The following is a 27,400-nucleotide window of genomic DNA, read 5'->3' as shown; positions in this document are numbered from 1 at the left end:
GTTTCCAGTTAATGTTTTTAAACAACACCTACATAGTGGTACTGTTTGACTAAAAGTTTGAGATGTGCTGGTTTAGTATTCTGTCCTTCATCATTAGTGCAGCCTTCATTACAAAAGGCCAAGTATTTTGTTAGGATAAAGGTCTGCGAATATTATCCAAACTATTTCACAAAAGTTATTTAAGCTCTTAGCCATCCCGGCCAGACTCTTGTCCTCGCCCTCTGTTTCCCATTGGTCATCTGGATTCGTATTTCTGGTACTCTTCCATACCATTTTAATTTCTAGTTGCATTAACACTTTACTCTATGAAATAAAACAACTCCCTCCCTCATATAACAGTCTCTTACATAACAAAACAAAAACATACAGAAGTAAAAAGGAAAAATTATGTGGTTTGAAAAAAAATTTAATCAAAGTTCTAGAAGTGGTAGTGCTTGTGGCCTTTTCCAGTGTTCACTTTCCATCATGATTATTTTGTTCATCTCAATAATTAATTTAGTATAAAATGTGTAGGTAAATAGTTTCCCAGGTTTTCTAATTATATTAAAATTGGATGGAGAGATCAGTTACATAACTGAGCCTGAAAACATGTATTTTATCAAAATAAACTACAGATGTTCTGGTCTGAATTGACTTGTACCTCTAGAGATAATGGCTACAGTGAAAGTGAATCCAAAACTTAATGTGGGTAGAATTCTGCAAGTGTGTGTGCTCATGAGGCTGTAGACATTAATATTTAATTTAGTGGCAGACATTGATCATGAGCTATGGTCATCTTTAGACGTGATGCATTCCACTATTCAGCAAATAACAGTACTTTGCTTCTGGATCAGCCAGGAGCTCTGTGACTAGCATGTGGTATGCTTTGTTTGTTTTGTGATCTTGTCCATCTGCCACTCTTCCTTGTCTCTCACCACATTCCTCTTCTATATCATAGCATCTGTCTTCCTCCTTTCCCTTCCCCCCCACCAGCTCCATTTGCCCATGCTAGTGCTCTCACCCCGTACAGTAAAAGTTCCCACCATCTAATCTCCTTTTCCCCTTTCCACCCTGATCGTCTCCCCCCTTCCTCCCATTCGTACATTTTATGTTCCACATCTGCAGCATTCTCCTCACCTCTGAAATTGGGCCCCCTCCCCCCACGCCATTCCACCTACCACACCCTTCCCATCATGATTCCTACCCTCACATCCATGCCCCTCCCTCCTCACTCTCCTCCTTTTGCTATCTCTGGAATTCCCACTCCATCTCTAAAGATCATAGCCATCCACAACCTCTGTATATCTCACTCCCTCCAGCTCCTGGCTCTCACAGAGACCTTGATTCCTTCATCCGACACTGCCTCTGCAGCTGCCCTCTCTTATGGAGGTCTCTCCTTCACTCATACTTCCTGCTCTGGATCAGACAGTGGTGGGGGTGTTAGGCTTCCCCTCTCCCATTCCTGCCCCTGCTAATCCCTTCTTCCTTCCTCTTATCACTCTTTCTCCTCCTTTGAACAGCACTGCACCCAACTCTTCTCTCCTCTCTTCCTCCATGTTGCTTTCAACTTCTGTCCACCCAACTCCTTCCTATTAGCTTTCCTCTCTGATTTCAACTCCTGGCTCTCTCTTCTCACATCACAATCTCCCATACTCATCCCTGGTGACTTCAGTTTCCACGTTGATGACTCACCTGACTCCTTAGTTACACATTTCCTCAACCTCACCCCTTCATTCGACCTGAATCTCTGGTTCCATTCTCCCACTCACCAAAAGGGTCGTTCACTTGACTTGGTCTTCACCAAACATAGCTCTCTTGCTATTTCTGTTGATGAGCTCCCCCTCTCCAACCGTCACTTGGTCTCTTTCAGCATCACACATCAGCCATCCTCCCCACCACCTTTCACTTGGCTATTCCGTCACTTCCAGTCCATCAGTGCTGATGACTTCTCATCTATGCTCAGCTCTCTTTTTCCTTTCTGCCATTGATATGGTTGTTGATTCTTTCCATATTTCACTGTCCATCCTTGACTCTTTTGCCTCATTCACATCTCAAGGATCATACTGCCAGCCCCTGGGATCACCTCCAATGTCCGCTACCTCAACTCCTGCTTTTGCATGGCAGAACGTCTCTGATAAAAATCCTGTAACCACGTTGACTTCCTCTTCTACTACAAACTCATTCTCCTTCAGTTCCGCCATCTTTCTTGCTAAACAACTTTACGTCTCCAACTTAATTGAATCCCACACTTGCAATCCCCACTGCTTTCTCACCACCTTTGACTCACTTGTCAAACCCTCCTCTTTCTGCTCCACTCTTTCTCGGTACAGAATCTCACCAATTTCTTCCAAAAGAAAATGGATAAAATACAACATGTCTTTCCTCCTCCCCTTGGCTTGCCTTCTTTTCCGATGTAAGCAGTGTCAGGATGAGCTCCACCCTGACATCTGGTGGTGAGGTGTGGCAAGTTGTGGAAAAGAACTTCAGGGGCCGATCTCATTTGCATAGGCACACCCACCACGCCTAGAATGAGACCATAGCTGCCCAAATGGTCACTTTGGCTGCTGTGGGATCCCCAGTGTCTCTGTTATTGGGGCAGGAAGAATAAATTGTTATTACCCTGATTATGGGAACTGTGCTTGGAACTCTACGTGGCCTTTTGTTATGATGGAGGGATTCACCATCAACTAAGTAGCACTCGCTAGGCAAGGGTCATGGGTTCCAAAACTGTGTGAATGGAGAGAGGCTGGGGACAAGTATTAATACTTGGTGGCATGGGCCCCTTGGTGAGGGCCTTACATGCTGATTGCACTTCCTCCTCTCTCCACTGTGGAATATCAGAGCTAATTTTGATTTCATTAGAAGTCTCGTTATAGGCTGCTGAGCTCACTTTGGGCTGACAGTGCACCAGCACTGGGGCTCCCCTACTATAAGCTGAATTCACCTAAGAGCTGAAATCACTGAGTATTGTGTTAAGTAGTGGGGGAGCCTGAAGATATATTGTGGAGCAGTTTGCGGGACGGCTGGTGAAGCAGTTCGACGCGGAGCAGTGTGTGGATGGCAGGAGCTGCTTGTGGGCCGTGGAGCTGAGTGAAGGAGATCGTGGGGCGGCTGGCGGAGCGGAGCGCAGCTGAGCGAAGGAGTTCGTGGGGCGGCTGGTGGAGTGGAGTGCAGCTGCGCGAAGGAGTTTTATGGGGCGGCTGGCGGAGCGGAGCGCCGCTATGGAGCTATGGGGCGGTCAGCTTCAGATCACGTAAGGTGCCTCTTACCCCCGTCCCATTTCCACCCAGGTTGGGAGGTAAAGCTCCGCCGATAAACTTTCGAACTCTGGGGCTGCCCTGACCAGGGACAGAGACTTTTGGGGCATTGGACTTTTGGGACTTTGGGTGATTTGGGGTTGCTGGACTCAAGAACCAAAGGAAAAAGGGCATGCCCCAATTTGCCTGGGGTGGGGTTGTTTTTGCTCATGGGTTGTGTTATGAATCCTGTTGGTGGTGTTTCCCCAACATAATGCCACATTGTTTCTCTCTGTTATTAAAAGACTTTTGCTACACTCAGACTATGTGCTTGCGAGAGGGGAAGTATTGCCTCTTGGAGGCGCCCAGCGGGGGTGGTATATATTTGTCCCAGGTCACTGGGTGGGGGCTCGAGCCGGTTTGCATTGTGTTATTGGAATGGAACCCCTAGATATTGAACCCGGCCCTTGTTGCTGCCAACTCTGACGGGCAGAAGGGTTACATTTTTGGGGGCTCGTCCGGGATCGCCTGGGTCAGTACCCCTCGCAAGCACCTGTTGAGTGATCCACTACATTGGGAAACAATTTATATTTTTTTTTTGTTTGTGCTTATATTTTGAGGAAATTACTGTTTGTATAATGGCTAATATGTCAGGTTTGTTGGGCCCTGGCTCAGCAGCTTCTAGCTCGGAGGCTGCAGCCTCGGCTGATGATTGGACAAAAGCTCTGGGGCAAATATTGGAAAAGGTTGTGCTGCCCCATGCTGAGTCAGACTCTTGTCGTAAGTTAAGATTATTTGCTGGGGAGGAGGAGTTTGAACCCTGGTTAGAGCATACCACTGAAATGCTGCAAGAGTGGGCCGTACCAGATGCAGAAAAGCGAAGATGCCTTATAGAGAGCCTTGGCGGCCCAGCATTAGATGTGATTCGCACCCTGAAGCTCATTGACCCTGGGGTCAGTGTGAAGGACTGCCTAGAGGCCCTTGAACACAACTTTGGGAGCGTAGAGGGCCCTGAAGACAGCTACTGTAAGTTCCTTAATTCCCGACAACAAAAGGGCGAGAAGGCTTCAGCCTACATACAGAGACTGGAGAGACTGCTTCAGAGAACTGTCATGAGGGGAGCAGTGACTGCTGAGCAGATGGATCAGACTAGACTGGCTCAAATTGTAAGAGGAACTCAGTGTCAGAACCCGATTCTACTTCATCTCCGGCTAAGAGAACGACGGGAACATCCCCCAAGTTACTCCCAGCTGATAAAAGAGGTCCGAGAGGAGGAAGAAAGGCAGACTGCCAGTGAGTTTTGGGAAGCCCAAACATCGGAGCCAGCCAGCACAACACCACTGCAAATGGCCAGTGTACTGATGGTGAGCACCAGAGAGGAACTTGCCCAACAAATGCAGGTCCTGACGGAACGGATAGCTGAGCTGCAAAGTACCGTTGACCGAGTTAAGACTTCTAGGAATAAGAAGCCTCAAACTGTGGCGATTGAGAAGCCCGCACATAGAGCCACCATCCCCCCCAGGCGAAGGGGGAAAGGTCAATTCTTCTGCTACCGATGTGGTCAGGATGGACACAGTGCTGCCAAGTGCCGTAATGAAGAAAACCCCTCCTTAGTGTATGGAAAGCTGAGGATCAGTTGGGAGAGATCCGGTAGCTGCCAGAGGGTCTGGGGACGGGGACCCCCCAGGTCTGCAGGATTTGAAGATTCCCCCAGAAAAGACTGTCCAGCTGGGATCCCTGCAGGACTGATAGGGCCTCGAGCAGAGGTCATGGTGAGGATCGAAGGGGTGGAGTGTAAAGCAGTGCTTGACACTGGATCTCAAGTGACTATTATATTTCAGTCATTCTACCAACAGATGCTTAGGCACCTGCCTATACAGCCACTGACTGGCCTTGGCCTATGTGGCCTCAGCATGGATGAATACCCCTATCAAGGGTATGTCATAGTGCACCTGGAATTCCCAGAGGAGGTTGCTGGGGTAAGAGAAGAGGTAGACACAGCTGCCTTAATATGCCCTGACCCTAAAGGGACTTCTGATGTGTCTGTGCTGATAGGGACCAACTCCAGTCTCTTCAAGGTACTCGCGGATTACTGCAGAAGGCGGGCTGGGGACCAGTACCTGAATACCCTGATGATCCATACGCTTTGTGCTGAAGCCTATAGGAAAATTGAGAGCGCTAAAAGGGACACATCTGAGCTACCGCTTGGGGCACTGAAGTACGCGGGCACAACCCCCTTAGTAGTGCCTGCAAGGACGGAGCAAGAAGTGCTTGTCATGAGTACCTGTCTGAAAGGCAGTAAAGGGACGTTAGCAATGATAGAGCAGCCGATGGGAGGAGAGCTCCCTGAAGGAGTGCTGGTCCCCAGTGGAGTCATAACCCTACCTGCTGAAGCCCAGGAAAGGGTGACTATATTGATTGCTAATGAAACGAGTCGTGATATTTTTGTGAAGCAAGGACAAAAGATAGCAGACCTCTTTGAGCCTGAGTCGATTGTAAAACCCCAGTATGAAACTCCAGTTTCGGCAATAGACCCAGCAAAGTTTGACTTTGGAGATTCACCAGTGTCCGAGGACTGGAAAGATCGCCTGAGGAAGAAACTTTGTGAAAGATCCAAGGTGTTCTCACTGCATGAGTGGGATGTGGGATGTGCAAAAGGAGTAGAGCACAATATCAGACTACATGACTCTCGACCTTTCAGGGAGAGATCTAGGAAGATTGCTCTCTCTGAGATGGAAGATGTGCGACATCATCTTCAGGAGCTGGCTGCGAATGGCATCATTACAGAGTCCCGCAGCCCATACGCCTCACCCATTGTGGTAGTCCGCAAAAAGAATGGGAAAATCCGGATGTGTATTGACTACCGCACCCTAAACAGCCGTACTGTGGTCGACCAGTACACTATGCCTCGAGTGCAAGACGCCTTAGACTGTTTGCTGGGAAGCCAGTGGTTCTCTGTGTTGGATCTTCGAAGTGGATACTACCAGATCCCTCTGGGAGAAGAAGATAAGGAGAAGACAGCCTTCATCTGCCCATTAGGGTTTTATCAGTTCGAACGCATGCCCCAAGGGATTTCTGGAGCACCTGCCACCTTTCAACGTCTCATGGAGAAAGTTGTGGGAGACATGAATTTACTGCAAGTGTTAGTTTATTTGGATGACCTGATTGTGTTTGGAAGAACCTTAGAGGAGCATGAAGAAAGACTTCTTAAAGTGCTTGATAGGTTGGAGGATTATGGTCTGAAGCTTTCAATTGACAAATGCCAGTTCTGCAGAACCTCAGTGAAGTATGTGGGTCACATTGTGTCCCAAGAAGGTGTGAGTACTGATCCTGATAAAATAGAAGCACTCACTACATGGCCACGTCCAAGTAACTACAGAGAACTCAAGACCTTCCTTGGATTTAGTGGCTACTACCGCAGATTTGTGAAAAACTATGCTACGATTGTAAAGCCTCTGAATGATCTTACCAGGGGACATCAGTCCAGCAAGAACAAATCTAAGTCCAAGAATAAGGGGAGGTCCCCAAAGCCTCCTGTGCAGAGACACAATGGCCCCTTTGCACCATTTGGGCCACGGTGGGATGAGAGATGTGAAAGGGCTTTTCGAGAAATCATTACTTGCCTAACTCATGCTCCAGTCCTAGTTTTTGCTGACCCAAGCAAACCATTTATCCGGCATACTGATGCCAGTTTGGAGGGTCTGGGAGCAGTCCTGTACCAGGAAGTGGAAGGCAAATGTAAACCGGTAGCCTTTGCCAGCCGAGGATTGTCTGATAGTGAAACTCGCTATCCCACCCACAAGCTGGAGTTTTTGGCCTTGAAGTGGGCCATCACTGAGAAATTTCGAGACTACTTGTATGGTGCTCAGTTCCAGGTGTGGACAGACAACAATCCACTGACTTATGTGTTAACAAGTGCTAAGCTGGATGCTACAGGGCAGAGATGGGTGGCCGCCTTGGCTAGCTATGAGTTCAGCATTCAGTACCGATCAGGGAGAAGCAATGTAGATGCAGATGCATTGTCCAGGCGTCCGCAGGCTCCAGAAGTTGCTGTGATACCCACAGATGGAGTGAGAGCTATTTGCAGTGTGAGTCGCTGAGAGCCAGAGGCCCGTGAAGACTTTCAGGGATGTGTTGCAGAAGCTTTGGGCCTGCCCCCTGAATGCATGCCTTCTGCTTCGGTGAACTATATTGCATTAGACCAATCTCCTTTGCCCATGCTCAATGCGGCTGACTGGCAAGAAGCCCAGCGGCAAGATATTGACATTCGTGATACACTACTTGCCAAAAGGGAGGGGCGAAGCCCAGCTGCGGTTGTCCCACCTAACCCGGAGGGTAAACTACTATTGAGAGAATGGACCAAACTAAAACTGATTCAGGGAGTGCTACACCGAATGACCACTGACCCTTTACAAAAACAACGAGCACAACTAGTGCTGCCAAAAAAGTACAGAGCCCTGGCCATGAGGGCCCTGCATGATGACTTTGGGCATTTAGGGATGGAGAGGACCCTGGAACTTATTCGTAGTAGGTTCTATTGGCCCCGAATGGCTGAAGATGTTCGCAGGAAATGTGAGACTTGCGCTCGATGTGTTCAAAGGAAAACTCTGCCCACGAGGGCTGCATATCTCAAGAACATCACCAGCAACAAACCTTTGGAGTTGGTATGCATTGATTTCTTGTCTGTAGAGGTAGACAAGAGGAATGTTGGAAACATTCTAGTAGTGACTGACCATTTTACACGGTATGCACAAGCATATCCCACACGTGATCAGAGGGCCACCACCGTTGCTCGAGTATTGTGGGACAAATATTTCTCAGTCTATGGATTCCCGGCTCGGATACACTCTGATCAGGGGCGGGATTTTGAGAGTCACCTTCTGAAGGAGGTGCTGAAGATAGCAGGAATTAAAAAGTCTAGGACAACGCCTTATCACCCCCAAGGTGATCCTCAGCCCGAGAGGTTCAATCGAACCCTATTAGATATGTTGGGAACTTTGCGACCAGAGCAGAAGGCAACCTGGAGCCAGCATGTCGCATTTCTGGTGCATGCCTACAATGCCACAAAGAACGATGCTACGGGAGTCACCCCATATCTCTTGATGTTTGGGCGAGAACCAAGATTACCCATAGACTTGTGCTTTGGTGTATCAGAGGATGGAGATAGCTATGAAACTCATCAGCAGTATGTATCCCGACTAAGAGAAAAGCTGCGGGATGCTTATCGCTTAGCTACCGCTGCGGCTCGGAAGAACGCAGACCGCAACAAACATCGATATGATGCTAGAGTGCGTTCGCAGGAGCTCCAGCCGGGGGACAGAGTCCTGCTGCGAAATTTGGGTATTGCTGGCAAACACAAGATAGCTGACAGATGGAAGGCAATACCTTACCTGGTGATGGAAAAGCTGGGAGATCTGCCGGTCTACAAGATCAAACCTGAAGACGGTCCAGGGCAAATAAAGACGATGCATAGAAACCTTTTGCTCCCTGTGGGGGAATTGGTAAGCACCCCTTGTGAGATGGGCCACGGCAGGGCCGCCGGGCAGAACAGAGGTGCTAGACCAAAGCCGCCATCCAACACAGACAGTGGGCCCCCTGCAGCTAACTTACCCCTATTCTGCACATCTGAGAGTGAGTCTGAGGAGGAAGACACAACCCTGGTGTATCCTGGGATGGAGACAAGATTTCAGTCTCGATCAGCTGAACCAAACGAGAGTTTTCCCTCTTCCGCCCTAAACCCAATGGCGGAACTATTTAGGCCCATTTCTGATACCCCGGTGCTGCTGATGAGACCCCCCTGTGATGACAAACACAGGTTATTGGACAATGGGGACAGACAGGTAGAGGATGTCCTGGGCACCTTGGACCCTCCAGCGTTAGAACTAGGAGTGCAGGGGCCTACGCCAGTAGCCGAGGGACCCTCCAGGGAAGCCTCTCCATCCGTCACTCAAGAGGATGTTCCCCCTACCTCGGCAACAGAGATTCTCAATAGACGAGACAGGGTGATAAGACCAGTGAAACGGTTAACTTATGATGCACCTGGGGTGACTAGTGAGGAGCCAATACATTTAGCACACAGGCTTGTGGAAGCTAAAGTGGGCTTCCTGAGGCCCTTTGGAGGAAACCAATGAGTTGGTATAAAGGGAGTGTGATTTGTCGGGACGACAAAGTCTCGGCTGGGGGGAGGATGTAAGCAGTGTCAGGATGAGCTCCACCCTGACATCTGGTGGTGAGGTGTGGCAAGTTGTGGAAAAGAACTTCAGGGGCCGATCTCATTTGCATAGGCACACCCACCACGCCTAGAATGAGACCATAGCTGCCCAAATGGTCACTTTGGCTGCTGTGGGATCCCCAGTGTCTCTGTTATTGGGGCAGGAAGAATAAATTGTTATTACCCTGATTATGGGAACTGTGCTTGGAACTCTACGTGGCCTTTTGTTATGATGGAGGGATTCACCATCAACTAAGTAGCACTCGCTAGGCAAGGGTCATGGGTTCCAAAACTGTGTGAATGGAGAGAGGCTGGGGACAAGTATTAATACTTGGTGGCATGGGCCCCTTGGTGAGGGCCTTACATGCTGATTGCACTTCCTCCTCTCTCCACTGTGGAATATCAGAGCTAATTTTGATTTCATTAGAAGTCTCGTTATAGGCTGCTGAGCTCACTTTGGGCTGACAGTGCACCAGCACTGGGGCTCCCCTACTATAAGCTGAATTCACCTAAGAGCTGAAATCACTGAGTGTTGTGTTAAGTAGTGGGGGAGCCTGAAGATATATTGTGGAGCAGTTTGCGGGACGGCTGGTGAAGCAGTTCGACGCGGAAATCTAAAAATCTCATCCAGTCTCTCTGACATCTCCTTGTGGATGTCTAGCACATGCTCTTTCTCCCATGCTGCCCCTCACAGTTGGGAGCTGTTCCCCATAAAGCTCATTATCCTCCTTTAAATTTCTCCTTCAAACTCTCCTTTGTCATCATGCCTACAGAAAATTTGACAATCGGTATGCTGCTGTGCTGAGACTACAGCCTAGCATGCTCTCTCATTGTTTCCTTGTAGTCCCTCATTTTTCTGTATCCATTGGTTGTCTCTTATCTTATATTTAGATCATAAGCTCTTTGGAGCAGGGACTGTATTTTTGTTCTGTATTTGTACAGCACCTAGCACAATGGGGTCCTGGTCCATGATTATGTAGGTGCTACAGTAGTAATAATTATTTAATTGCAAATATTGCCACAGAAGCCAGTTATAGTGCCTAGACATTTTTACATATGTGGTGTGAAGGGTACAGCTTAGTATGGCTGACATGACAAAAACAGCAGAGTATATTAGCAAGTATATTATTGTTGTTACTACCTTCGCACCTAGGTAATCATGGATCAGGACCTCACTCAGCTAGGTGCTGTACAAATACAGAACAAAAATACATTCCCTGCTCCAAGAACTTACAATCTAAGTATAAGACGAGAGACAACTGATGGATACAGACAGACAACGGAGTACAAAGAAACAGTGAGAGAATATTGGTCAGCATGATAGGCTGCAGTTTCAGCGCACCATCAGTTAAGTGAAAATATTTCTTCTCACAGAACCTCAGCTCTTCTTAGGTACTGAAGTATCTGACTCAACTGTTGTTGTCTTGGCAAGAGCCACCTTGCATCATAGAATCATAGGGTTAGAAGGGATCACAAGTGTCATCTAGTCTAACCCCCTGCCAAGATGCAGGATTTGAAGCAGTTAGAGAGAGAATCCTAAATTTGAGTATGACCTGCCCTCTCACCCCTGATAAAACACCCCAACAAATCCAATCTGCTCTCACTTCCCTGTACTCTGTAAAAACATAGTTTTTGTCCCCCTGTTATTGACATAATGTCTTGATGCTGTAGAACTGCATATGTAGAACTCAATAGCTCTTTGGGATAAAGAGCTGTTTTCTAACAGTCAGGATATGTTGGAGATGTCTGGAAAGACTCTGGAAACATCTGGTCTCTGATGTTTCTGTGATCAGAAAACCTGATTCCTTATCCCAGGTTCCTATGGAGGAATTGAAATTATTTCTGTACCTCAGAGTCATTCAAAGTTTCTGCTCCAAGTGAGAAATCTACAGCTAAGAAGGTGACTTTGGCCCTTGGGGTTCTAGAGTCCCAGTAATTGAATTTGTTTGGATCCAAGGAACATATCTGGCTTTGAGAGGCAGTTATGTCAAGGTATAACTTCAATCTGGTTATAAGATGGCGGAGGGGGAAGGGGCAGAGAGAGGGGAGTGCACTTCTGGTGAATTTTTTTTTTAAGTTTACAATCTCATACCCTCCCATCTGGGAGTCTAGTGAGCCTTGAGACTTGCATTTGATATGAACAAAACTCATGGAATATCCCTTGAGAGTTTGCACTTCTCACTAAAAACCTCATTTTTGGTGACCATTATTTCAGCCAGGAGGGTTTCAGAGCTTCAGACCCTGATGGCCTTTCCAATTTATATTATACTCCAGAAAGACAAGGTGGCACTTAGGCCTGTCTTGCCCCCCACCACCTCAAATTTCTGACAAAAGTAGTATCAGATTTTCATTTTGATTAGCCAGTACAACTGCCTGTCTTTTAGACAAATCTCCATAGTCATCCTGAAAAGATTAGTTTACATACCTTTGATGTTAAGAGCTGTTTAGAAAGTTAGTATTTGTGGGATCTGGAGAAACATTTAAGGGTGAAGTCATCTTGGCTCAAAGGATGTATAAGTGTCATGTCATAATATGACTGCTGATGACCTTGTGTTTGAGTGTCCAAAGGCTCACTCTACTAATGGCGTGCTGGCCTCAATAGCATCTATTTGCACTGTGACCTTATTTTAACCGGTAGGGCTATAACATGAGGTTGGTTCATACTTTTATGAACTACAATTTTCTCAACTTCATCAGGAGCAGATGCTGGTTTTTGGAAGTAAATGCTTCAATTACTGTTGAACTAGGTGAGCTCATTTGCATTCCTCATCATGGGGATGTCTAAAGGAATTCAGTGTAGCCAGGTTTATGGCTTGTATATTAAATGTGTAACTGATCCCTTTGTGTTGTCAACAATGTCAGAAAAATTACAATGTAAAAATCACATCCCTGTAATTGCTCTGCTTATATATAAGAACCATATAGTCTTACTCCTTTTAACACTACATAGTCATTATAAAACTACAATATGGAAGAGTTAGTTGAATTTTTTGTTTTTTTATGTCTTGTGCATAATCAACAGAATTGTTAACTATTTTCCAACAGCAGAATCTGTTTATTGGTGAGGCTTGAATTAGAAGTTAGAAGAAAAATTAAGCTGTGTTCTAACCTGAAGTAAAGCTTACAGTTGTCAATTAGAATATCATCTGGTAATCTCAGAGAATTTCCACTATCCTCAAATTATACAATGATTAGTTGCCACTGATTTACAGTGAATAAAATAAGAAGATTCAAAATGCCAAGATCTTATCAGTATCTGCTGGAGATTCTTTCTGGGTTTCACTGTTACTGGTTATACATTAATCTTTTTTTAACTGTATCTAATTATATGTATGGATGATTAAACAAATCTTAAAAAGGTAAATATAGAAATGTTGGTATGAATATTGTATGAGTGCTTTTGACTAGAGAGAAATATGAGTCCCCAAAGCTATGGGAGACACAGCACTCAGGTCCCCAGAGGGTACTGGCTGCTTTGAGTGCAGCTGGAGGTTATGATTGTATTTTGCACTTCCGCAGTGGCTTTCATGAGACCATCTCTAAGTGATTTACAAAGATAAGTATTATTGCAGTTTGACAGATTGGGTAACTGAGGTACACAGATGTTAAGGCCCAAACTTTAAAAAGTGTCTGATTCCAGTTGTAGTTAGTGAGAGGTACCGGTGCTCAGTAGCTCTGAGACTAAGGTCCTAAGTGTTTTAAGTTAGGCAAAACTTTGGCCTAAGTGATGTGTCAAGATTAGACAAGAAGTCAGTAGCTGAGTTGGTAACAGAACTTGTAAGGGGAAAGGAGATATAACTGTAAAATGTGCAGCCTCCTTTGTAAATATCTTACAGATGAAGAGAAGTAATATGGAAAAAAAGAGGCATGAGAAGTTAGTTTCTTCTCTCTTTTTTCTCTGTTCCTCACCCCTCAAAAAAGAGAGCGGGGAGGTAGAATAGGATTTTTAACCTTTCTCTTAATTTTTTATAAACTGCATGGTGAAGTACACTTACTGGAGATTTTTTAATCAGAAAACTAGATTGCCTCGTTGACTGCAAAAGTGACTTTCCATTGTAATAGTACCCAAAGCCATTAATCATCAACAATAAGTATTCTAAAATCAGGCTGAGCTGCAGTTTGGTTGATGTATAACACTGGTAACATTTGTAATTTTTCTGACTATAAGGACACTCTAAAGAATGGCTTATGTTGCTTCTGAATATAGCAACATTTGTTTGCATAGCTGTTTGTTAAGCTGCAAATGAGAACTAAACTTGTTGCTCTGTTTTAGATCCAGTTGTTGTTACTGGCATATATGTTCAGTTAAACTGTTACAAAGCAAAGTCTGCAACTTTCTTTAAAAAGATCTTCTCTTATACTGTACATCTAACATTATGAAAATATGTACCATACACTTACTTATGCATAAAAACATTGAATTATACCTATCTTAATCTGTGTGTTTGACTAATAATAACTTCAGTAAGTCAGGTTTTAAATGAGCATTGTGTTAAATTTTAGAAATCGATAGTGGTTTGTCATTTTGGCATAGTGGTGTGGACAATCAACTGATAAGGCCTCCCCAACTCAAAATGTTTTCTTGAGGCTTACCACCTGAAAATAAGGATCCTTATGGGCTGAACAGCTAGGTCAGGAACTTGGGTTTATCCTCCTGGCTTCATAAAAATCCATATTTTCCCCAACATCATTTCCCTCTCAAGGACCTGCGAACACTGATGATCCCTGCTATTTCTCTCTGATCTTCCTCAATCTCATGTTTGGCCAGGTGAGGCAGGCATGGCCTAGCTTCATTCAGAGCAGCTTGTTGTTATATCTGTGTCAGCCAGAAGGATCACCAGAGGTAGATTCAAGCCATTTGCTTCCCAGAAACAAAGGACCAGGCTAGATATCAAAAATAAAATTTTCCTATATGATAGTTCCTTGACCCACTACTAAATCACTGGGCTGGCCATTTTCCTTCTTCTCCAACTCCTGGTTCATTCTTGTACAAGGTGCAGCACAAGCCATCTACCAGGTATATATCCCTGCTCATCTTTCCACCAGGATGTTGACATAGCTTCTTTTGACGACACAAACCTTCAACAGGACTGTTTCCCACCCAGCTCAACCAGGCACCATTATAGTAACAGTTCCATGCAATCCAAGAATTTAGAGGTTTATCCTAACCTCTTCCTTCTCATCAGAGGCGACATGTGGGAGGGAGGCATGCGGGGTCATATGTCCCCCCAGATTTCTGCTAGGGTGAGAGTCTGGCTGAGTGCGGCTGAGGGGGACATGCCTGGGAAAGGCACCTGCACCTAGTGCTCCCACTGAGCCCCTCTGTGAGGCACCCAGAGCAGGGAAGTGAGATGGGGCTGGCAGCACAGCTCTGCCAGAGAGAGTGTGGGGAAGCCCTCTGAGTCCCATCCCTTCCTCGCCTGCAGCCTCAGTTACCTGCTCGGTAGTAGGTGTCCAGAGCCCACTCTGGCCAACGCCTGCAGTGGGGAGGCGATGGGAGAAGTGAGGAAGGAGCTATGAGGGGAGTAGGGGCAAGGTGGTGCTGGCTTGGACCGGGTGTGGGAGGTGCAGGGGGAGTGGGAAAGGGGCCAGAGATGATGTATGGGGCAGTCACATGCCCCCTACCCCCAAGAGTTTTGAGTCATCTCTGCTTCTTAGCCTATGAAGGACCAAGCTGGATTCAAATTCCTTCATGTCACTGCCCTATATGATACAGTAGTAACATGAGAATGTAGGCTTTGATATATCTTTTCTATTTGTTTTAATAATAATAATAATAGATACATACACACAATCAAACTACTGAATTTTTTTTTTCCAGATCCAAACTCGGTTGTGGAATTGCTCAAGATCTAAGATCCATGAAAAGAACATTTTCTACATAACATTTTCCACATTTGATTTATTTGATTTTAAAATCAATGATTGTGTGGCTGTTGTTGACTCATCAGCTGTGTTTCTTCACTGAAGTTTAGAGAACAGTGATCTTCCCCGTAGTATTTTTGTGACACTATGACTAACTGTAAAGGAAGATCTACCACTACCAAAATAAATGGTAAAGCTTATGGTGGAGAAAGTTTTGTAAATTGGACTATAAATCTTAATACAATTCAGTCTGACAAGTTTCTGAACCTGCTGTTGAGTATGGTTCCAATTGTTTACCACAAAAAGCAGGAAGAGCGACATAAAAAAGTGAATGGTGTCTGGCAAGATGGATTACAACACACAGGACACAATTTTAATGTTAGATCGGATCAACACATGGAGTACCATCGCTTCTCAGAACCAGCTTTTCATGGTAGTAACGGACACAGTCCATCTAGCTGTAGTCCAAAGTATGATGACTTTGCCAGTTATAATTATTGTGATGGGATGGACACGTCAGAAACAGATGCCATATTGCAGGATGACAACTTGTCTAGTGATGGTGATGAAGATGCCATTGTGGAAAGGAGCAGAAAGCAGCCAAAGGAGTCCAGTAGTATTATGGCATTACAGATACTTGTACCATTTTTGTTAGCAGGATTTGGAACTGTTTCTGCTGGTATGGTTTTGGATATTGTGCAGGTTGGTATTCACTTTACATGGTTTTTGTTAGATAATTGAAGAAATTTTCCTAATGCATTCTAGTATGGCAGTACATACTGCTTTATTTTGTAGTCACTGACATTCAGCCAATTCTGAGTAGGAAGAGAGTAATACAGTATTACAAATGTTTAACAGCTCTTGTGCTTTAATAGAAAGTGATAGAAATTTGAATTTTGCCAGGGGTATGGTCACTAGGTCACAGCTGTCTGGAGACAACCTATTTATTAGTATTTTTATTTATTTGTATTGCAATAACACCTACGAGTCCTAGTCATGGGACAGGATCTTATTATGCAAGGTGCTGTACAAATGCAGATATTGGTTGAATCATAAAGGTTTTAAAAATTATTTAATGCATCTTGTGACAGTCAGGGTCTAGACATCCCAAGGGAAGAACAGGAGATCTGAACCCAATGTAAGCAATTGAATCAACTGGTTGCATACAATGTTGTGTGTACAAATATGTCAAGTCGTGTCTTTTATGATAGTGTGTGGTGTTCTGAACTTGGTGGTCATTGTGAGATATGTATACACACTGTGCTTATTTATGTATATAGAAAACCGTGCTCATAATTTGCACTGCAGCATTCAGCTCCACCTCACAACAGGGCACTGGTCAACTAGGGAGGGAGGGAGGGGTTGCCTCCCTAACCAGGGGAGACTAACTCAAAGCACATAACATTGTAAAACCCAGGAAAAGAAAGATGGTGGTCCATAAAATTTCTCCACTTTAAATAACCATGAGTAGTTTGACTATACTTCCATTTTTGGTCGGGACAGTCCCTTTTTTAAGCCTTGTCCCAGCCGTCCTGACTTTTTTGGCAAAAGTGTGCGTTTATCCCATTTGCTCTTGCCAAAAGAGTTTGCACCATTTTTTTGCCCCAAAAGTGGGGTGCGCACCCCTAGCGGGGCACAGAGGAATGTACAGGTGGGCAAGTGGTAATGCCAGCCCTGTGGGGTGGGGAGAAACAGGGCTCCAGTGAGCAGCGATGCCAGCCATCTGGTGGGAGTCAGGGTTTGAGAACGCAGCAACACCAGCTGCACAGGGGGCAGGCAGGGTTTGAGTGATCAGCGATGCCAGCCCCACATGGCGAGTAGGCTGGGCTTGTACGAGAGCTCTGGGCATGGGGGAAGCAGGGCTCAGGCCAGCGACTCAGATCAGCCCCGTGTGTGTGTGTGGGGGGGGCAGGGCACGAGCCAGCCCATGTGCTGGAGGAATAGAGGGAGCTGGGAATGGGCCAGCCCCACGCGCAGAGTGGGGAGATGGGGCAGGGCTCGGGAAAGCAGCTCGCGCCTGCCCTGTGTGGTGTCTCATTTTCCCTTTCGGAAATGTGGTCACTCTAACTATGCGTCACCATGCTGGAAGAGAGGAGGGGGAAGAAAAAAAGGGAGAAAGTCCTTTTTAAAAGGAGGCTTCAAACAGAAGTCTTCATCCAAAAGGGAGGGACAATCTTGAAGGCTGAGGGTTGTCTGTGAATGCTGGATCCCCTCTGTGGCAGAGTGGAAGCAAAGGTTAGCTAAATATTGCAGCTCGGATTATGAGCAGAGTTTTTATATACATAAAGACATAAGCACAGAGTGTATACATATCTCATCATGATCACTAAGTTCAGAACATCATAAAATTTTATAAAAGACATTACTCGACATAAACACAATAACATTGTATACAACCAGTTGATTCAATTGCTTATTCTTTGGGATTCAGACTTCCTGTTCTCCCATTAGGTTGTGTAGACTGTGATTGTCCACATGGGCATTGGTTCAAAATTCTCTTGGTATTGATGTATGTTTGCACGTATAGCTGAGTGGAAATTCTCATTCAGTGTTTGAATGCTCAGTGTTCCCATAGGCTCTGTATGTATGCATGGTAGTAAAGTTGAGTAGAAATTTCTCACTTTACCTAGCTTTCTTGTATGACCCACATCAATATATGTGAGATCCTGTGGAAATTTATGTGGAATATGATCTGTGAGGATATATATGGTATGTAGAGATCAGTATTAAAGCCCTGCTTCATTTCATACAATCTATAAAGGTACATATGGAATGATACGGATCTCGTTCCAGGGCTCTTCAGAGCAATGGTTCTCAACCAGGGGTACGCATACCCCTGGGGTATTCAGAGGTCTTCCAGGGGGTACATCAACTCATCTAAATATTTGGCTAATTTTACAACAGGCTACACCAAAAGCACTAGCAAAGTCAGTACAAAATAGAATTTCATATTGACAAAATGAGAAAGTAAGCAGTTTTTCAGTAATAGTTAAAGCTACGTTTTAGGCATGGGTATTTTTAGTAAAAGTAATGGACTGGTCATGGGCAGTAAACAAAAATTCACGGACCATGACCTATCCATGATTTTGTTCTATATATCCTTTACTAAATCTTGGGTGCTCTGGGGCGGGGGGCAGCCCAAGGGCGCTGTGGGTGCTGGCGAGGAGCGGGAGGCAGGGGGTGGCCCGGGACCCCCGCAGCTGCTGGGGTGGAGAGGCTATGGTGCATGGCCCGGGACCCCCACTGCTGCTGAGGGAGGGGTTTGGTGGGGCAGGTAGGCTCCCTACCTGGCTCTGTGCAGCTCCCTGTGAGTGGTGACATGTCCCTCAGCTCCTAGGCCGTGGCGCAGCTAGGGGGGCTCTGCATGCTACCCTCACCCCAAGGCCAGCTCCGCAGCTCTCATTGGCTAGGAACTGCCTGGCCACACCTCTGCCTAGGAGCCAAGGGACATGTTGCCGTTTCCAGTTGCCCCCCGAGGTAAGCGCTGACCGGACACTTCACCCCCTCACATGCCCCAGCCCTGAGCCCCCTCCCGTACACAAATTCCTGCTGCTGTTGGGGGAGGCGAGACGTGATGGCCTGAGCAATGGCCAGTGCGACTGGCCCTTGGGCTGCCTGAGCTGCTCAGGCAGCCGCCGGGCCAGCCCCCCTGGCCGCTGCAGAAGTCACGGAGATCCCAGAAAGTCACAGAATCTGTGACTTCTGTGACCTCTGTGAGAGACTCACAGCTTTAGTAATAGTGACTGTGACACTTGTGTATTGTCTAATTTTGTAAGCAGTAGTTTTTAAGTGAGGTGAAACTTGGAGTACGCAAGACAAATCAGACTCCTGAAAGGGGTACAGTTAGGGTGACCAGATGTCCTGATTTTATAAGGACAGTCCCAATTTTTGGAGCTTTTTCTTACATAGGCACCTATTACCCCTCACCCCATCCCGATTTTTCACACTTTCTATCTGGTCACCCTAGGTACAGTAGTCTGGAGAGGTTGAGAACCACTGCTTTAGAGTATTTGAAGTATGTGGAGGTGAGTGTATGGTTCTTAAGTAATCTATTATTGTGTGCCTGTATCAAAACTACACACTAACTTTAATAGTATAGACAGGGCCGAAGATTACACCTCTAGTACTCTGCACTTGATGGACTTATATCAGGATTAACCAGGGCTAGATCCCACTGATTTGAGGAAAGAGCCCCAACTGATGGTGGGTGTTCAGACTAAGATAAAATTGACTGACTCTCAGTTTTGAAAGCTGAATTTCCACATAGCTTCAGGCTCCTAATCTGAAGTAGTCTTGTAATTGATGATTACTGAAATAGATGAAGGTTGTAAGACTGAACCTTAGTTTTGCTCTTGAGTTGGATGTCACCAGCAGCACTTCAGTGGAATTATAGTCATGTGGTTCACAGCTAACTGTTTGTGCAATGTTTCTTTGTACATTAATATTTGAAAAAAGTTCACTGGAAGCTAAAACCTAAGAAAGGACTAGCTCAGTTCCTTGTCTTCTCCTCTTTCCTTAAGGGCTATTTTGTTTTATTTTCTGTCGAGTTTCTTTGCGGTAGAGTTTCAGAAATTCTTTATAAATAAAAACGTAACCACTTCCCTCTCTTGCTCTCTCTCTGTGCAATTAGAGTTCACAGAAATCTGTTTTAACAGATATGAATCCACTGAATTCCTTACCTCCAAGGGAAAATATAGGTTTATTTGTATTTGAAACTAAGTGTTATTTGAGAATCCAGAAAGTGCACATAATGACAAAGAAAAGGATACTCTGTTGTTCAGGGTCTCAAAAATTAGAGTAAATAAAGCTGAGAATCAAAAGTTCAGTCCGGATGTAATTACACTAAAGAAAATGACAGTCTTGTAAACCAGTAAAAGGAAACCAAAACTGGTATGCAAATACTATTGCTTCCTTATACTGTGTCACTACAATATATAGTTTAAACTCAGTCAAGTCGTTTTTAAGTAGAGAACACATTTTCAAAACAAAATTTAAACCAGAAAAAAAGACTAAATTTTGTTTAAACTCAGATATCTACAATGCCTTCCTTAAGATTAGACCCCTGATCTTGCAAAGATTTAAGCATGTACGTAACTCCACGCACATATGTAGTCTTAGTGTTGTCTAAACACAAAAGTAGCCTTAGTTTAATTAAAATTGTACCAATTTAGCTAAATGGATTTAAAAAAAACAAAGCCCTCTCTGGACACACACAAATCAGTTTACAATTGGTTTATGTTGATTTAGCTCAAATAAGTATATGAACTGGTTTAAATACATGGATCTAAAAACCAAATTTAGTTAAACTGGTACAACTTCCTTGTGCAGACAAGGCCCAAGAATACTCATTTGCATAAAATTATGCACACAGCTTGAGTCTTTGTCAGACTGGAATCTGAGTGACTTAAAAGGATGTCATAACTGAAAAGTTATGCTTCAGGCTGAATATTATACTTATTGTTATGAACCATACCTAAGATTACTATAATTGACAGAGATTAGAGGATAATTTTTTTTCAGTTTCAGAGTAGCAGCCATGTTAGTCTGTATTCACAAAAAGAAAAGGAGTACTTGTGGTACCTTAGAGACTAACAAAAGCTTTCGTGAGCTACAGCTCACTTCATCGGATGCTTATGCTCAAATAAATTTGTTAGTCTCTAAGGTGCCACAAGTACTCCTTTTCTTTTTTTCAGTTTTATACTTGGTGCACTTGATGGCACTTTCTAATTCATTAAGTTCACAAAGAACAGGACAGATAGAATGTTCTAACTACTTCAGTTCAACCTTTATTTTTTAAAAAATGAGAAGACAATGTATCAGGCTCCAGGTGGTGCTTACCTTAAGCAGCTCCCGGAAGCAGCGGCATGTCCCCACTCCGGCTCCTACGCGGAGGCACAGCCAGGCTGCTTGGCGTGCTGACCCTTCCGCAGGTGCTGCCCCTGCAGCTCCCATTGGCCATGGTTCCCAGCAAATGGGAGCTGCGGGGGATCATGGACACCAGGTTTATATAATTTTTGGTGGTGCCCAGAATAGGTCCAAGCAGAGCTGTGCCATCCATAGGACAGACCGGGGCAACCGCCCCAGGCCCTGTGCTTTGGGAAGCCCCATGTTACAGGGCTATGCGGGGTCCAGGGCAGCTTGCGAGGTTAGTGGGGGACCTGGTGCCAGCAGCAGCGAGCAACCCGGCCCCAGCCCGCCCACCGCCGGCTCCTGGCGTTGCTTGGGGGAGGGGGCAGAAGCCGGAAACAGGTGGAACGGGGATTTGGGGCAAGGAGTAGAGTGGAGGTGGGGCGGGGTCAGAGCTGGAGCGGGAAGAAGCGGGGTGGGCTGGGGCTGGCTCCCTCACTGCTGCTGGAGCCAGGCCCCTCACAACCCCCCCCAGATGCCCCTGAAGCGTGGAGCCCCCAGAGCATGGGGCCTGGGGCAGTTGCCCTGGCCCATCCTATGGACGGGACGGCTCTGAAAATATAAGCCCAAACATTGGTGGAGCCGGGCCTACATTCCTGAATATTGGTGGAGCATGGGCACCATAGGTCCATATAACTCGCCGCCTATGGCAGGGGTGGTGCTTGAGGTGGGGGCAGCATGCAGAGCCCCTGGCTGCCCTACAGATAGGAACCAGAGGGGGGATATGCCCCTGCTTCCGGGACCTGCATGGAGCCACAGCACGCGTGGAGTGGGGCAAGTCCCTGGCTGGCGCGCCAGAGTGGGGCAAGCCCCGGATCCCACTCCCCAGCGGGAGCTCGAGGGACGGATTAAAACGTCTGAAGGGCCGGATGCGGCTACTGGGCCATAGTTTGCTCACCCTTGCATTAGCATCTCCTTTGGGTATATTTGTAAATCTTAATACTCACGAGTAAAGTTACTTAAATTGTTGAATGACCTCAGTTTAGTTTATTTTGTACATCCTGTTATATCTTTAATTTGATGATCTCATAAAGCTTTACAAACATTAATTCATCAACCCTCACAACACTCTTTAAGGGAGACTGATATTTTTCAGATGAGTTAGGTGACTTTCCCAACATTATATAATATGTCAGTGGCAGAGCCAGAAATAGAATGTAGGCTCCCAATCCCCTTCTGTAATCACTAGACACACTTCACTGAAAGATCAGCTTTGCCTTTCCCCGACTATATTAAGGCAACTCAGAACCGATAAAGGGAGACAGACCTTGATTTTTTGTTTTATTATTTATTATTATTATTTTATGTTGTTGTTATTACTTCAATGCCTTTCCTTAAAAGATCTTGATTGGCTTTCAGACACTAACTGAATTACTATTTGGCCAACGTAAGGTTTTACACCCTTAATCCTACAATAAGGGTATGTCTACACTATGAAATTAGGTCGAATTTATAGAAGTCGTTTTTTTAGAAATTGTTTTTATACAGTCGATTGTGTGTGTCCCCACACAAAATGCTCTAAGTGCATTAACTTGGTGGAGTGCTTCCACAGTACCGAGGCTAGAGTAGACTTCTGGAGCATTGCACTGTGGGTAGCTATCCCACAGTTCCCGCAGTCTCCGCCGCCCATTGGAATTCTGGGTTGAGATCCCAATGCCTAAGGGGGCAAAAACATTGTTGTGGGTGGTTCTGGGTACATGTTGTCAGGCCCTTCCACCGTGAAAGCAATGGCAGGCAATCGTTTTGCACTTTTTTTCCTGGGTTACCTATGCATACACCATACCATGGCAAGCATGGAGCCCGCTCAGATCACTTTGGCAATTAGGAGCACATTAAACACCACACGCATTATCCAACAGTATATGCAGCACCAGAACCTGGCAAAGCGAAACTGGGCGAGTAGGCAACGTCAGCGCAATGATGAGTGATGAGGACATGGACACAGGCTTCTCTCAAAGCACGGGCCCTGGTAATGTGGGCATCATGGTGCTAATGGGGCAGGTTCACACTGTGGAACGCCGATTATGGGCTCGGGAAACTAGCACAGACTAGTGGGACCGCATAGTGTTGCAGGTCTGGGACGATTCCCAATGGCTGCGAAACTTTCGCATGTGTAAGGGCACTTTCATGGAACTTTGTGACTTGCTTTCCCCTGCCCTGAGGCGCAAGAATACCAAGATGAGAGCAGCCCTCACAGTTGAGAAGCGAATGGCAATAGCCTTGTGGAAGCTTGCAACGCCAGACAGCTACCGGTCAGTCGGGAATCAATTTGGAGTGGGCAAATCTACTGTGGGGACTGCTGTGATGCAAGTAGCCAACGCAATCAAAGATCTTCTGATATCAAGGGTAGTGACCCTGGGAAATGTGCAGGTCATAGTGGATGGCTTTGCTGCAATGGGATTCCCTAACTGTGGTGGGGCCATAGACGGAACCCATATCCCTATCTTGGCACCGGAGCACCAAGCCGGCGAGTACATAAACCGCAAGGGGTACTTTTCAATAGTGCTGCAAGCACTGGTGGATCACAAGGGACGTTTCACCAACATCAATGTGGGATGGCCGGGAAAGGTATATGACGCTCGCACCTTCAGGAACTCTGGTCTGTTTCAAAAGCTGCAGGAAGGGACTTTATTCCCAGACCAGAAAATAACTGTTGGGGATGTTGAAATGCCTATAGTTATCCTTGGGGACCCAGCCTACCCCTTAATGCCATGGCTCATGAAGCCATACACAGGCAGCCTGGACAGTAGTCAGGAGCTGAACTACAGGCTGAGCAAGTGCAGAATGGTGGTAGAATGTGCATTTGGATGTTTAAAAGTGCGCTGGCGCAGTTTACTGACTCGGTTAGACCTCAGCGAAACCAATATTCCCACTGTTATTACTGCTTGCTGTGCGCTCCACAATATCTGTGAGAGTAAGGGGGAGACGTTTATGGCAGGGTGGGAGGTTGAGGCAAATCGCCTGGCTGCTGGTTATGTGCAGCCAGACACCAGGGTGGTTAGACGAGCACAGGAGGGTGCGGTGCGCAAAAGAGAAGCTTTGAAAAGCAGTTTCATGACTGGCCAGGCTACGGTGTGAAAGTTCTGTTTTTCTCCTTGATGAAACCTCCCCCACGCCTTGGTTCACTCTTTCACTCTACTTCCCTGTAAGCTAACCACCCTCTCCTCCCCCCTTCGATCACTGCTGTCAGAGGCAATAAAGTCATTGTTGCTTCAAATTCATGCATTCTTTATTAATTCATCACACAAATGGGGGGATAACTGCCAACGTAGCCCGGGAGGGTTGGTGGAGAAGGGAATAACCGGGTGGGGTGGTGGAGGAGGGAAGGACAAGGCCACACAGCACTTTAAAACTTATTGAATGCCAGCCTTCTGTTGCTTGGGCAATCCTCTGGGGTGGAGTGGCTGGGTGGCCGGAGGCCCCCCCACCGCATTCTTGGGCATCTGGGTGAGGAGGCTTTGGAACTCGGGGAGGAGGGTGGTTGGTTACACAGGGGCTGTAGCAGCCGTCTGTACTACAGCTGCCTTTCCTGCAGCTCAACCATACACTGGAGCATATTAGTTTGATCCTCCAGCAGCCTCAGCATTGAATCCGCCTCCTCTCATCTTCAGCCCACCACTTACTCTCTTCAGCCTGCCACCTCTTCTCGCATTCATTTTGTGCTTTCCTGCACTGTGACATTGTCTGCCTCGATGCATTCGTCTGTGCTCTGTCAGTGTGGGAGGACAGCATGAGCTCAGAGAACGTTTCATCATGAGTGCGTTTTTTTCGCCTTCTGATCTTCGCTAGCCTCTGGGAAGGAGAAGATCCTGTGATCCTTGAAACACATGTAGCTGGTGGAGAGAAAAAAAGGGTACAGTGGTATTTAAAAAGACACATTTGATAGAACAATGGGTACACTCTCTCACGGTAAACCTTGCTGTTAACAGTACATACATAGCACATGTGCTTTCGTTACAAGGTCGCATTTTGCCTCCCCTCAGTGCGTGGCTAATCCCTCCCCCATTCCTCCTCCCCCCACCACGTGGCTAACAGCAGGGAACATTTCTCTTCAGCCACAGGCAAACAGCCCCAGGGGAATGGGCACCTCTGAATGTCCCCTTAAGAAAAGCACCTTATTTCAACCAGGTGACCATGAATGATACTCTCCTGAGGATAACGTAGAGAGATAAAGAATGGATGTTGTTTGAACGCCAGCAAACATACACTGCAATGCTTTGTTCTACAATGATTCCCGAGTACGTGCTACTGGCCTGGCGTGGTAAAGTGTCCTACCATGGTGGACGGAATAAGGCTGCCCTCCCCAGAAACCTTTTGCAAAGGCTTTGGGAGTACATCCAGGAGAACTTTATGGAGATGGAATGGAGGATTTCCGCTCCATCCCCAGACATGTTAACAGACTTTTCCTGTAGCTGTACTGGCCGCAAATGCCAAGGCAAATTAATCATTAAACAATCTTGCTTTTAAACCATGTATACTATTTAAATAGGTACACTCACCAGAGGTCCATTCTCCACCTGGCGGGTCCGGGAGGCAGCCGTGGGTTGGTTCAGGGGGTACTGGCTCCAGGTCCAGGGTGAGAAACAGTTCCTGGCTGTCGGGAAAACCGGTTTCTCCACTTGCTTGCTGTGAGCTATCTACAACCTCCTCCTCCTCATCTTCCTCATCCCCAAAACCTGCTTCCATGTTGCCTCCCTCTCCCTTGAAGGAGTCAAACAACACGGTTGGGGTAGTGGTTGCTGAACCCCTTAAAATGGCATGCAGCTCATCATAGAAGCGGCATATTTGGGGCGCTGACCCGGAGCGGCCGTTTGCCTCTGGTTTTCTGGTAGGCTTGCCTCAGCTCCTTAAGTTTCATGTGGCACTACTTCGGGTCCCTGTTATGGCCGCTGTCCTTCATGCCCTGGGAGATTTTGACAAAGGTTTTGGCGTTTCGAAAACTGGAACGTAGTTCTGATAGCATGGATTCCTCTCCCCATACAGTGATCAGATCCCGTACCTCCCGTTCGGTCCATGCTGGAGCTCTTTTGTGATTCTGGGACTCCATCATGGTCACCTCTGCTGATGAGGTCTTCATGGTCACCTCTGCTGATGAGCTCTGCACTCACCTGCAGCTTGCCACGCTGGCCAAACAGGAAATGAGATTCAAAAGTTTGCGGGCCTTTTCCTGTCTACCTGGCCAGTGCATCTGAGTTGAGAGTGCTGTTCAGAGCGGTCACAATGGAGCAGTCTGGGATAGCTCCTGGAGGCCAGTACTGTTGAATTGCGTCCACACTACCCCAAATTCGACCTGGCAAGGCCGATTTCAGCGCTAATCCCCTTGTTCGCGGTGGAGAAAAGAAATTGATTTTAAGAGCCCTTTAAGTTGAAAAAAAGGGCTTCGTCGTGTGGATGGGTGCAGGGTTAAATCGATTTAACGCTGCTAAATTCGACCTCAACTCCTAGTGTAGACCAGGGCTAAGTGTGATGCATGCTTTAATGATAAGACGTAGCAAGGAACTCAGATTTGTCTCATCCAAAAGACAGCAGCAGAGAACCCTCAACCTCATAAAAGAAAGCTGGTTCTGTACTCATTCAGAGAAAAGGGTATCATTATCTGAACTGCCAACACTTATCCTGAGTTTTTAGTGGAGGTCTCTTATCCCAAGTACTAACCTAGGAAAAGTTTCCAAATGGCGGTTGACTTTCAATGAGACTTAGGTGCCTGTCATTTTTGGAAATGGGACTTAGATACTTTTGTTAACTTTACCTCTGGTATTCTGAAATCTGTTGAGATCAGACTACTATACCACCCTTAAAACAGTGTTGTGGAATGTGAAGGGATCCTTTTTTTTTAACTATTTTTTTTTCTTTACCTGTATTTTAAATAGCACTGGGAAGTGTTCAGAAATGTTACTGAAGTTTTTATCTTGGTTCCTGCACTACTTGGTCTCAAAGGTAATTTGGAAATGACCTTGGCATCTAGACTATCAACTGCAGTAAGTAATGTTATTTTTTCCCCTCTTCTCACATGTCTTGTAATATAAAAAGGACAACATTATTTTTCTGTAATAGAGCCTGGTTTAGTTTATTTACCTGTTGCAGGAGGTCCCCATAGCAAGGGTTGAATTAGTGAGGGGAAAAATTGTTACTCTTCCAAACTCCATCCACAAAATAATCTTTACCATGTGAGTCACCAAAATTAGACACTGCTCACAGATTG

General features: G+C 46.0%; 1 protein-coding gene across 5 annotated transcripts in view; it reads left to right on the top strand.

Annotated features, from left to right (window-relative positions):
* Nucleotides 1-27,400, top strand: part of SLC41A2 (solute carrier family 41 member 2) — a 96,454-nt gene that overhangs the window by 6,337 nt on the left and 62,717 nt on the right. For 2 of the 5 annotated variants that reach the window (XM_073323973.1, XM_073323990.1), the window contains exons 2-3: nt 15,248-15,993; nt 27,069-27,176. In XM_073323973.1, coding sequence (XP_073180074.1) covers nt 15,439-15,993; nt 27,069-27,176 — 663 coding nt within the window. In that variant the 5' untranslated portion in view covers nt 15,248-15,438. Of the gene's footprint in view, nt 1-2,841; nt 3,233-15,247; nt 15,994-27,068; nt 27,177-27,400 lie in introns of all 5 variants that reach the window. The other 3 variants (XM_073323974.1, XM_073323982.1, XM_073323997.1) reach the window with 3 other exon arrangements.

Source organism: Lepidochelys kempii, chromosome 1 (assembly GCF_965140265.1).
Source record: "Lepidochelys kempii isolate rLepKem1 chromosome 1, rLepKem1.hap2, whole genome shotgun sequence".
Taxonomy (NCBI): domain Eukaryota; kingdom Metazoa; phylum Chordata; order Testudines; family Cheloniidae; genus Lepidochelys; species Lepidochelys kempii.
This window is presented reverse-complemented; position numbering and strand designations above follow the sequence as displayed.